This window comes from Gymnoscopelus microlampas (assembly GCF_963454915.1).
Source record: "Gymnoscopelus microlampas genome assembly, chromosome: 7".
Taxonomy (NCBI): Eukaryota; Metazoa; Chordata; class Actinopteri; order Myctophiformes; family Myctophidae; genus Gymnoscopelus; species Gymnoscopelus microlampas.
Genome location: NC_139944.1, coordinates 11306973 through 11319966, shown reverse-complemented (window position 1 = coordinate 11319966; position 12994 = coordinate 11306973). Strand labels below are relative to the sequence as shown.

General features: G+C 42.2%; 1 protein-coding gene across 1 annotated transcript in view; it reads right to left on the bottom strand.

Annotated features, from left to right (window-relative positions):
- The window catches only part of LOC311048429 (dedicator of cytokinesis protein 3-like), a gene marked incomplete at its 3' end in the record, with an annotated part of 256583 nt that extends 244807 nt beyond the window's left edge, over positions 1-11776 (bottom strand). Inside the window, exon 1 of the mRNA XM_084061687.1 lies at positions 11672-11776. Within this exon, the coding sequence (XP_083917813.1) occupies positions 11672-11708 (37 nt within the window). The 5' untranslated portion in view covers positions 11709-11776. The remainder of the gene's footprint in view (positions 1-11671) is intronic.
- Between the last annotated feature and the right edge of the window lie 1218 nt (positions 11777-12994).

The following is a 12994-nucleotide window of genomic DNA, read 5'->3' as shown; positions in this document are numbered from 1 at the left end:
ATAGATATAGTTGTTTTAAAGCGAACATTTTTTACTCCGATCTGTTCTGCTGGGGGTCCCTGGAACAACATATTTTGAGATGGGGGTCCGCAGCCAAATACAGATCATTTTGTTTCCTAGGCTGTGTGTTTCCCACTTCCTGTCGGATTTCATTGGATATCATTAGTCATCCGACCAGTTTCATTGGATCAAATCGACAGGAAGTGGAACACACACAGGAAGTGAAAAGCCTAGGAAACAGGTGAATAGCTTGCAGTAAAGCAGGCATGTGGTTTAAAATAGCAATTATGGGAGCACCTGCTGCACTGGGTAGTGCTGGTGTATTTTTAATGGCAGATGTATATAAATATAATGTGGATAAATCACCCCTGGATACATTCCAAATATATTATACTATATACATGGTCCAGTGTCAGTCATACAATTAGGAATCCTGGTTACAGTCGTATTAAAATGCCAGGGAGGCCGGGGTGCTACTTTTGAATTTAAATCCTGAAAAGCAAGAGTTCTGCACATCATTATTATGACTGACAAGAGACGATAGTTATAATATGTTTTATGACTTGAGAAGTAGCACTCATTCTCAGGGGGGGTGGGGGGGTGGGGGGGGGTTTGGGTGGCGGCGGGTGATGGAGATGTGACAGTGAGAGAAATATAGTGATTGGAAATAGCATCCCTGCCTGCCGAAGCACCCAGAAACACGGAAACACACACGCACACACTCATGTACTGTACGCAACATACACCTACGCACAGACCTTACACACTTGCAGTCAACACACACACACACATGCACGCTCACATACACACACACACACACACACACACACTCTGTCTCTCTTTCTGTCCCCTACACAAGATGCGAGTGAAGTTATGCTGTTGTTATGGCGATAGTGTGGAACCAAGCTTTACCAGCATGTCTCAGGGCATAGAGAGAGTAACCATAACAACTATGTACGAACATCTCTCCTCTAAGGCTGCTACTGTGTTTGAGGCTCTGAAGACACGCACGCGCACACGCGCGCGCACACGCACACACACACACACACACACACACGCACACACACACATACGCACACACACAAATAACTGTACAATAACTATAGCTTATGGCTGCATCTCAAGTCTCTAAATCAGGAGTCTTCAACGTTTTTCAGGCCAAGGACTATGACCCTCACTACTATATATTGTATAACATTGTGTTGCATGGACTTGTCTGACAGCACTATCTTCACTGTTAAGAGTCATGTTAATGTGTATTTTCAGACAGTTAACCACTTAAACCCTCAATACTTAGAACCGAGACTTAGGCCCAAGACCCCTGCCTGAATTAAATCCTCGTTTCCTCACTTGCATCCTTGCAGCGATGTTTAGAGACGTCGGGGTCACGGGTGTGAGATCCTCTTACGCGTCGTTCATTTGTGATCATCTTTAGGAGCAGAGGACATGTTGTATTTGTCACTACTGCAGTTTGATACCGTTTAACCCATTAAGACCGGGAACGCATCGGTGTGACCACTTTAACCATTACTTTATACTTTTGGCTATTCAAAAATAGCACATCTACAAGCTCGTAGCGCGGCACCGAGTGCCGCGCTACGAGCTTGTAGATCTGCTATTTTTGAGAAATCGTGAAAATGTGTGCAAATCTTTGAATATATATATTTTTTAAAGCGAACATTTATTCAAATCTTTGCTTCTGGGGGGGGTCCCTGGAACAACATATTTTGCGATGGGGGGGTCCGTGGCCAAATACATATAATTTTGGGGGTCCTTGACATGAAAACGTTTGAGAACCACTGATTATAGCAAGACATTTAGAAGACATGTGTAGAATCCCCCAGAAGCAAAGATTTGAGTTACAAATGCTTGCTTTGAAAAATATACATTCAAAGATTTGAACACATTTTCATGATTTAAAAAAAAATTGCAGATCTACAAGGTCATAGCTATTTTTGAATAGTATAAGATAATGGTTAAGATCGAAAAAGACAGATGCTTTCCCGGTCTTAATGGGTTAAAAGGGATGCTCTCATGCCATTGATGTGCATTTCAGCTTATAGTTGTCTAATATTTACAATAGAACCTATGACGACAGAAAAGTCTCATTTCTGTCCATATTGGCCCTTCACTGTGCTCCTACAATACCTGTGATGCATTTTCCCGTGAATGTCCTCTGCATGGGTGCAGCATTTTTACATTTTAGGAATGAGTGAGAGAACATGAGGGAAGACGAGCAAGTTTTCCCTGAAGTTTTAGTAAATAAATCCATGAGAGTTCATCGGACACATGTACAGTATAGGTGATAGTGGTGGAAAAGGTGCTCAAATGTAAAAGTAAAAGTATCAATACTGCAAGGTAGAAGTACTCCGTTACAAGTAAAAGGCCTGTGTTCAAAATGTTACTTGAGTAAAAGTACAAAGGTATTGGTATCAAAATGTACTTAAAGTACCAAAAGTAAAAGTACTAAAATGTTTGAAAATAGCCGATCTACAAGCTCACAACGCAGCTTGTAGATCTGCTATTTTCAAATAGCCTATGTATAAAATAGGGCTGAAGTGGATAATGTATGCTTTAGAATGTAATTATTTATATCTGCAAAGTAACTAAAGTTTTCAAATAATTGCAGTGAAGTAAAAGTACAATATTTGCCTCTGAGCCATAGTGGAGTAGAAGTAAAGGGGCAGTGTTGCCAGATTCTGTGATAGAAACAAGCAACCAGGTCTAGGAAAATAAGCCCAAAAAGAAGCAACTACTAGGCCATATGAGCACTTTAAACCTATATGCATCGGCTATTGAAAATACATGAAAATGTAAGCAACTACACTTAAGAAACATGCCCAAAAAAACGCAACCCGCAACTACCAATATTTACAAGCAACAGAAAAACAAGCCAAAGTTGCTTATAATAAGCCGACATGGCAACACTGGTGGGTCAGCTATAATGTCTTCTGAGACCCTCACAGTCCTAAGCTGCAACCACTCCAGGCTGGGTTTTGTTATTCTTCATCACTTAAACCCTACTAATTGAAAAAGAAAAGTCTTGACAAATCGGAACGCCAGGGTTAATGTCAGGGTTAACGTACATTCCTATTTAAATTGTTAAAATGTGACATTATCAAAACCATAAATAGCACAGTCTACATTTCATAAAATGGAAGTGCATGTATTTGATTCAGTCTGCCCAGTAGCAGGGATAAAACATTATACCCCCAGCAGCCATAAAAATGAATGATTAGAGGGCCATGCCTTTGCAGAGAAGCAAAGGCATGGATTTTTCTCCCCACCCCCCAGCCAATCAAACCCTGACTCCAGGGACACTCCAGTTCGGACACAAAGATCATTCAGATCCGGACGTTCTGACCAGACCAAAAACCAGCAGAGCGAGGGGGGTCAAGTTTCCCCACTGGGTTTCCGTTTGAAACCCAAGAAAGTGGGGCTCTGACTCCCTGGCCATGTGGGACGTCTCCTGAGGTCCATGGGCCAAGGAGGAGGATGGAGCCACTTCCTTTCCCCAACATTCTTGTCATCATTATTCAGCGGATTCATTCTGTGTTCGATTCCTTACCGGCTGGACCATTTGTTGCCTGTCACTCCCCTACTCTCTCTGTTTCCGGTCTCTCTGTACTGCAACTGTTAAATAATTTGTCTGGAACCCGGTGTGTTTTTGGACCCATATGCAGGAACTCAACTCAAAGTAAACGCAGGAAACCAAGGAGGACAGTTTAACGACATCTTTACTTAAGAATAATAATAACATAAGGTACACCTCACAGGGCGAAACACAGGCCACAAGGGAATACACGGAAACCCGGAAACAAACAAACATCAATACAATGAGTTTCTGAGGCTCGTTAGCCAACTAGGCACAGCTGACACCCGCAGGTGAGTCCACTCTAGGCAATTAGAGACCAAAGAGGAGAGGGGAGGGGCTGGGGACAGACCCAGGACGTGAAAAAAAAGTGTCAACTGAACAGTGTTAAACGTTTTACAGCTCCCTAACAAAATGCCGCTTCATAAACACCCAACTTCATTCTCTTCAAATGTTCACATTTTTTACTTCCTCCCCCACTTCAAACACTGCACTGTGTGCATATACTGTATATCATAGCAGACGAGGCTCACAGAACCCAAATACACTTCACAAAGCCATGGGCGGGTAGAGAGAAAGAAAGAGAAGAAGGAGAGAGAGAAGGGGTGGACTGTAGAAAGAGAGAAGGTGGGGGAATTTGAGGAAATATTAATGCAGATAAACTAAATTGGTGAAAGTTTCAGATATAGGGATGGGAGCTGTAGACAGAGAAAGAGTTGAAAGAGAGAGAAATAGGAAGCAAATCAGTAGAGAGGATGGAAAGAGGCAAGACAGATATATTGGTTAAATTATTCCTTCTGAAGGAGAAGTCTTGGGATTACACTCATCATTTTACAGTGTATTCTATATTGAATCGACATTTCGGTCGTTAGACCTCCATGAAGGTCTAACGACCGAAATGTTGATTTAATAAAGAGCATCCTTTTGGTCCCGTGAGGTAAAAGTGAGAATGTGTGTGTATTATTGTCTGTGTGCGTTATGCATGCGTGTCCAGCGTCCCTTGATACAGACGTGTGTGTGTGTGAGTGAGTCTGTGCACTCCTGTCAACCTCTCTGTGTGTACACACACACACACGTCCCCTGTTGAGAGTGTGAATGCACATAATATTCCTGCTTTCTCTCTGCCTCTCTCTCTGTGTGTGTGTGTGTGTGTGTGTGTGTGTGTGTGTGTGTGTGTGTGTGTGTGTGTGTGTGCGTGTGTGTGTGCGTGTGTGTGTGCGTGTGTGTGCGCGTGTGTCCAGTGATGTGTGAGTGAGAGAACTGAGTGCTGTGCTGTGCTATGCTGTGCTGTGCCGCGCGGCCCTAGAGGAAGCCAGGGCTGTATTCAGGGACATGCATGGGAGCTACAAAGGCCCATTTAGTGCTGAGTGAATAGTTGTTTTCTCCCGCTGGCCTCCAGCGGACTGGGAACCATGGGAGAAGCACTACGAGATACCACTCGTCCAGCCTTGGTATGCACAGTCTCGTCCAGCCAAACACAAATAAAACTGTCTGCTTTGCAAGGAGAGAGAAAACACACACTCACACATACATACACACATCACACCCACCCACACACACAGTATGAGGAAGGAGCCGGAAGGAAGGAGTGAAGATCTATTGTGCTGTGCTGATTATGATTCTCCTACTCCCCCCCCCACAAATCAGCATTCCTATGTATAAACGTGTCATATTTTTTAATGTACTTGTTGATGTAAGATGTGAAATGCTGTATGCAGTAGTCCGGTGGTTTTTCAACCTTTTTCATGCCAAGGAACCCCTAACTTGATATACATTTGGCCGCGGACCCCCATCTGAAAATGTTTTGTGCCAGGGACCCCCCAGAAGTAAAGATTGGAGTTAAAAATGTTCGCTTTAAAAAAAACATACATATTCAAAGATTTGCACACATTTTCAAGATTTTTGAATAGCCAAAGCTTAGTGGTTAAAACGATTGTGACGCTATGTTAACTCATTTCGCTGGGGACCCCTTGGCCACCCAAGGACCACTGGTGGTCCCCGGACCACTGGTTGAAGACCCATGCAGTAGTCTATTCCTGATAATAGGTCTTATGCAGTCCCTTCTTACAGTAGTCTATGTGAGGACATGAATTTAACCCATTTAGACCTGAGACTGATTGTAAAAAAAAGCTCTCTAAATCCTGACCTCAAATTTGTCTTACAGAAATGACAAATAAATCGTGTTGCTATATATGTAGAAACAACTAATGTGACACAGATGCTGTCCCGGTTGAAAGGTATATAACAACGTATAGGTGTAACAGGTCGAAATGTTAATATAGTCTGCAGTCACCAAGTCTCACATAAGTCAGATAATCCTCTGATTGGCTGGGCTGTATAGTAATGGAAGTGAGTGATTCGTCCAAGGATCTTTGTGAAGAAAAATATTCTAATGTTATAATATTCCTATGTTTCAAAGGTTAGTGAAAACGATCGGAATCTCTGGCAAGGGCAGCTATAGACGATGTTTTAACTCTGGCAGTCAATGAGTTAATGGTCTGCTTTTTTTTGGCATACAAAACCGTCACATGACAGAGCATACATTTAAGAATTAGAACGTTGTGGCGAAACAAGTCTGAGCGTTCTGAATGACCCCTTAGACATATGAATCTAAAGTGACTATTGCGCGACTACAAGAAAGATGACTGTACGCACTACTTGGCAAATGCAGCATGACTCGGAGCTCTTCTTAAGCCATCCGTCTATAACAGGGTTAGTCTATATGTATGTGTCCCCAACAAAAGTACACCATCTGTACAAAAGTGGACCAATCACAGTGCAGCTCACGCTGCCACGTGCTCCGCTCACACAAACTACACAGCTGAGCTGATGCTTGGCAAACAAGCCTCACATCAGCATGTTGACACATCATTGATGACGTGTAGGTGTATATCACTGTAGCCCAAAAGTAAAAGCAAGCATTTCTCCCTCTACAGTAATAGTTAAAGGGAAACTTTATTCCGAACACCTGATGATGTGAAAACGATGTGTTAATAATAATTTTGCAATGTCAACATTTAAAGGTAGGGTAAGTGATTTTCTTTGGTTAAAATAAGTGTTAAATAGCTCTATATTCTGATAGTACTCATTGCTATAGAGTGTTTGTTCAGTAAAAGGAGTCTCCCTGTCTCTCCAGCTCTTTATAAAACAGAACATGCATTTTCGTTTCAGTTTCAGTTTCATTTCCAATTTTATCCAATCAGGATAGAGAACTCAATCAGGATATAGATTAAACAAGTGAAATTGGAAGTGATGACACTAAGAAATGAGCAGGCAAAATTGGAACTGGAACACTATAAAAATGAAGCTTAAACATTGGTACTTCCTCCTGAATGGCTGAGATGTTGACACCTACCGGAAATGTATTTTCTGTTTATTAGAGAGCTGGAGAGACAGGGAGACATCTGTTACTGAAAAAACACTATATAGCAATGATTACTATCAGAATATAGTATTTTAACCTTTTAACAAAATACTTTTTGTTTTAACCAAAAAATATCACTTACCCTAGCTTTAACTATCATATGGGATTCAAGCCATTTAGCCTGATAACTATTTCATAATAAATTAATTAAATGACTTAGCAAACTGTCTGAAAAGCTTACCAATTTCACACCGTTATTTTTTGAACTGCAGTGAATTCAGGACAAACAATTTTTCAATCACGTCAAAACCCCCAACGAAAACACCCATTGCCCCAAATGCACAACGTGTTGCACAGCAGTTATCGAACAGACAAAAAGAGAAGGAGGGGAAAAAAAACACCTCATTCAAATTCTGTAACTGTCTCTTTGCAATTAACCGAATGCCAATCACGACTCCCCTCATTGACTTACTGTCAGCGAATTTCCCTGATCGCTCACTTTCACAAACAGCTGTCAATCAATACACCAGCTCACACAGTGAGTCTCTCAGTGTTCCGCAGTGCTAATGCCAACCATTAAAAATAACACTCATTCATGTAGTCTGTCATATACTCTAGTGAATTTCAAAGATGACCCAGTCTCGTTTGTGCAGCTGAGATAAAGCCTGCTTTATACTTCATCGTACAACGGTGTCCCACGTCGAAAATAGCAAGTGGTGGAAAAAGTACTGAGTTTTTTTTTACTCAAGTAAAAGTATCAATACTGCAATGTAGAAATACAAGTACAAGTCTGGAATTCAAAATTTACTTGAGTGAAAGAACAAGAGTATTGGTATCAAAATGTACTTGAAGTACCAAAAGTATAAACTACTCATTATGCAGAATGTCCCATTTCACAAGTTTTCAAGTGTTTAAATCTATTGAAAATAGCAGATCTACAAGCTCACAATGCGTCGCATCGCGACGCATTGTGAGCTTGTAGATCTGCTATTTTCAAATGGCCGAAATGTATATACTGTAGGCCTGAAGTGATTAATGTATGTTTTGTAATAATAATAAAAATCTACAAAGTAACTAGTAACTAAAGTTTTCAAATAATTGTAGTGGAGTAAAAGTGCAATATTTGGATCCGAGATGTAGTGGAGTAGAAGCAAAAGTATTGGACATTGGAAATACTCAAGTAAAGTACTTATTTACTTTTCCCCACTGAAAATAGCTGATCTACATGCCTACAACAACACATACTCATACGGCCTGAGGAAGCTCGATATAGACAGACGAATAGGGGTGAGTCATGTTTTGGACCAGCCCCTCAACATCATTTCACTCCATCCATTCTTGTACCCAGAAGTTCCCAGTCATCACCTCCTGGCTGAAGCAGTGGTGAGTTTTCTCTGGAGGATGATTATAAATCCCCAGGATTTTAAGAGGCAGGGCGGGCGGGGGGGGGCTTGGGTACATCTTTAGTTAAAGGGGCTACACCATGAATTTCATTTTTTTAAAGTTTTTTTGTATTTTTTGGGCTCCCCAGTGTCTCTTGTACCCCAAAAAATATATTTTTTTAACATTCAGTCATTCATGCTCATTTCATGGATTTCCTGAATGGGCGTGTCTGAACAGGCCATTTCAGAATGGCAGGGCAAGTGATGTCACTTGCCCTGATTTTGCATTGATGATGGCCAGACAGAATTGCTCAGTAGCTCCCCCCTGCCCAATAGGACGTTTTGGTATTGCAGCTGAAAAAGCTTGGAATGACAGACAGTCAGATTGTGAGAAAAAATATCTGGATGTTTTTTAGGCTTACAACCTGTTTAAAACGTATTAGGGGGCAATATTTATATATAATATATATTTTTTTAAATTCATGGTGTAGCCCCTTTAAATTAAATGTGGTTTTGCAGTGTTGGCTTTCAACACTTCCTTCTTTAGGCCTATAACGCACAGTGCAGCTTTGTGTCGATGGTGGATTTGTGTTTTTGTGAAGTTATTATATAAAAGAGAAAAAAAAGACAATATCATTGACTTAGTCTAGGATGGTCATCATGAAAGTAAGGTTATTATGTAGGTTACCCCTAGATCATACATGGGCAAAGTGGCGGCCCGGGGGCCACATGCGGCCCCCACCATCACTTAATGCGGCCCACAGGTTGATATCGGATTACTGATATATTATTGATTTCAGCTGCGACAATTGCAAACATGACCCGCTTTAATTACTTCTATTGTCTTTTTTATGTCCAATGTATTTGTATTTAAGTTTAAGTAGACATAAGTATAACTAAATGCATTTGAAATTAAATAAAAATGTTACTTTTCAGGATTCCAATTCAAAAATAGCAAAAATAGCAGATCTGCAAACTCAAAACGCGTCGCACCGCGACGCGTTTTGAGCTTGTAGATCGGCTATTTTTGCTATTTTTGTGTGACATAGAAACAAAAAAAAAGTTAAAATACGGAGAGACAGTATATGCAATGTAGCCCTCTGGACTGAGTGTGGAAATATAGTGGCCCTCTCCATCATCCAAGTTGCCCATCACTGCCCTAGATGGACCAGTCTCTCTATAATCATAGAGAGACTGGTCATTTCAGATTTCTTCTGAAATTCCTTCAATTGCCTTTATATCACGCAACACACAGCTCTATGCTGGCATTTATTAAGGACTTCTTTTAAATCCCATTTGAACGGGAGGAGTAGGGGACAGAGGCCCCTCTGTGGACCCCTGGGTGGGTACTCCTCACTGACAGGTGAGCCAGTAGGGTACAATTACAACAGCACTGGGACGATGAATCGGCATAACAGTTAAATTGGGTATAATTGGCCACTGTACTCTAAATATGCTGTATGTATATATCTTTTAAGGGAACAGAGAGAAAGACAGAGATGGAGTTAGAGATGGAAGTGTGTGTGTGTGTGTGTGTGTGTGTGTGTGTGTGTGTGTGTGTGTGTGTGTGTGTGTGTGTGTGTGTGTGTGAGAGAGTGAGTGAGTGAGTGAGTGAGTGAGTGAGTGAGTGAGTGAGTGAGTGAGTGAGTGAGTGAGTGAGTGAGAGAGAGAGAGAGAGAGAGAGAGAGAGAGACAGACAAAGAAAGAGAATACACTTGAACTGTGGCTCTTGACAAAACTCTTCAGTAAGTCCAACTACCAAACAATAACGAATTCTAATAAGGCTATCAGTTGCCTACACTTTTGGGAATTCATAATAATGATAATACATAAAACATAGGCTATACTGTATAAGCTACACTTCTCTAAATACTCATTAATGTTCATTATAAAGCCGCACTGATTTCTCATCTTAGTTGACAACAGTTTTACTGTGTTTCTCGGCATAGAATAGAATAGTATAGCCAACTCATTCTGATTCTATTAAGAATGGTGTGAATTGATGTCACTTGTAAATCACAAAGAACATCACCGTACAACCCCTCACGTTCCCAACAGAACCATCAACATAACAGTATCTAATCCCAACAGAACCCCCAAAATAACAGTCTCTCATCCCAACAGAACAGTCTCTCATCCGACCGGAACCCCCAACATAACAGTCTCTCATCCCAACAGAACCCCCAACATAACAGTCTCTCATCCCAACATAACAGTCTCTAATCCCAACAGAACCCTCAACATAACAGTCTCTCATCCCAACAGAACAGTCTCTCATCCGACCGGAGCCCCCAACATAACAGTCTCTCATCCCAACAGAACCCCCAACATAACAGTCTCTAATCCCAACAGAACCCTCAACATAACAGTCTCTAATCCCAACAGAACCCTCAACATAACAGTCTCTAATCCCAACAGAACCCCCAACATAACAGTCTCTCATCCCAACAGAATCCCCAATATAACAGTCTCTCATCCCAACAGAACCCCCAACATAACAGTCTCTAATCGCAACAGAACCCTCAACATAACAGTCTTTAATCCCAACAGAACCCTCAACATAACAGTCTCTCATCTCAACAGAACCTCCAACACAACAGTCTCTAATACCAACAGAACCCCCAACATAACTGTAATCCCAACAGAACCCCCAACATAACAGTCTCTAATCCCAACTGAACCCCCAACATAACCCTCTCATCCCAACGGAATCCCCAACGTCCTATACAGCCTCTTTTGACTGTCCCAAGAGCACCCCCCCCCCCCCCCCCCCCAATCATGCACTAGACTAGTCCCTTCATTTTACAGCGGTCAAGCTGCACCTGTTGTAGCTCACTTCAGATGAGAATTGAGGCTACACAAAAATGTGCGTACAAGTATAACACACACACAAATACGCGCGCACATTCTTTCTTTCTTTTTTTACCCTGAATCACAACATCAGCGTGCATGGACAACACACCGTATGGGATGATGAGGCTGAGCTAGGACTAGGAGCTCGTAACAAACAACAACCGTTCCAGTGCAGGCTACACTGTAACATCCTTATACATAACTTTGAGAGTGTACGAAATCAGTATACTTATACTGGCCTTGGATCAAGACTAGATCATAGATGTATTTAATCGATTTTGACATTTGCATATCTATGAAAGTAAAAGTCAGACTCGATCAAATACATCTATGAGAGTCTTGATCCAAGGCTAGCTCAAATCAACACTCAAAACACATTTTTTTCGCTATCAACGTCATCCAGATCCAGATCCAGGGACCAGGGATTACCAAGCAGACTGAGATAGACCATCAGGCTCATTCATTCATCAATCAACTCACCCACTCCTATCTTCTCGTCCTCCGTGGGGGTCCACATGATGACGATCAGGGGGAAAATCCCAGTAAGCAACTAGTAGTCCTAATGAACCCCAAAGTGAAATATCACCACGGGGGAAAACAAAAACAAAAAGTTGAAACGATAATTTCGCTTCACAAACGAAAAATGTGCGTTTTATTTACGGGGTGGACATTTTCCGTGGGAATGACGCATATAATGTCTCTATGCGCTTCTTCTTCTTCCATCCATCCACATCTAGATGAAGGTGCAGGTGCATCATCATCATCATCCCCTACATGTTCGGTCCGTCATTCTCACGGCGTCAGAACGTGACGGCATTATTATCCGTCACAGAAACACTCGCTGCTGCTGCTGCTGCGTATCATTGTGGATGGATGGTACTCCTTCTTGGCTTCTTCACACACTGATCCTCCAGACAGAGAGAGTGTGTGTGTGCGTGTGTGTGCGTGTGTGTGTGTGGCTGTGGCCGCTGGGATGAGATGAGTGGAGGAGAGCGACGGACGGTCCCGGCGCTGGCGGCTGTCTGTACTAGCAGTAGGCTATAGGCTGTAGACTTATGTCGGTGAACCGGTCTGTCTCGCCTGTTCTTACTTGTTGTTGGCGAGATGATCTGCTACGTTTGGTTTAAGCGGATCAGTCGAAAGGGGGATGTTGCGTAAACCAGCCCCCCTTAGCCCCCTGGTCCAGAGTGTCAGTGAGTTCTCTCTAACGCTCTGCCAGCCGCGCTGCTCAGCTCATAGACCGAAGATTACACTACCGTTCGATGTCTTCGTCTTTAGTAAAACAATAAGCAAAAACTGTTTCGCTTACTCACCGAAACAAAGGCGGTTTTGTGTTGTTGAAAGTCTATTCTCCAGGGTGGGAAGCCTCTCAGCACCCCACCTTCTCTCTATAATACACTTTTTGAGCAGGAAAAAAAAATGTCCACCAGACGGAATTATTGTATTTACTCCACTGCGCCCTCTACAGATCTTGGTCAACATGAATTACCATCGACCAGATCTGTAGAGGGCGCAGTGGAATACATAAAATAATTTCCGTCAGGTGGACATCATATCTTCTGCCCAAGAAGTGTATTATACAGAGAAGGTGGGGTCCTGAGGGAATTCCCACCCTGGAGAATAGACTTTCGAAAAGACAAAACTGCCTTTGTTTCGGTGAATAGCGAAGTAGTTTCGTTTATATTGACTAAAGTGGGAGACCTCGCATGGTGGTGGAATGTTCGGTCTATGAGCAGAGCAGCGCGCCTGGCAGAGCGTTAGAGAGAACTCACTAACGCGCTGGACCGTCCAGGGCTCCCCCCA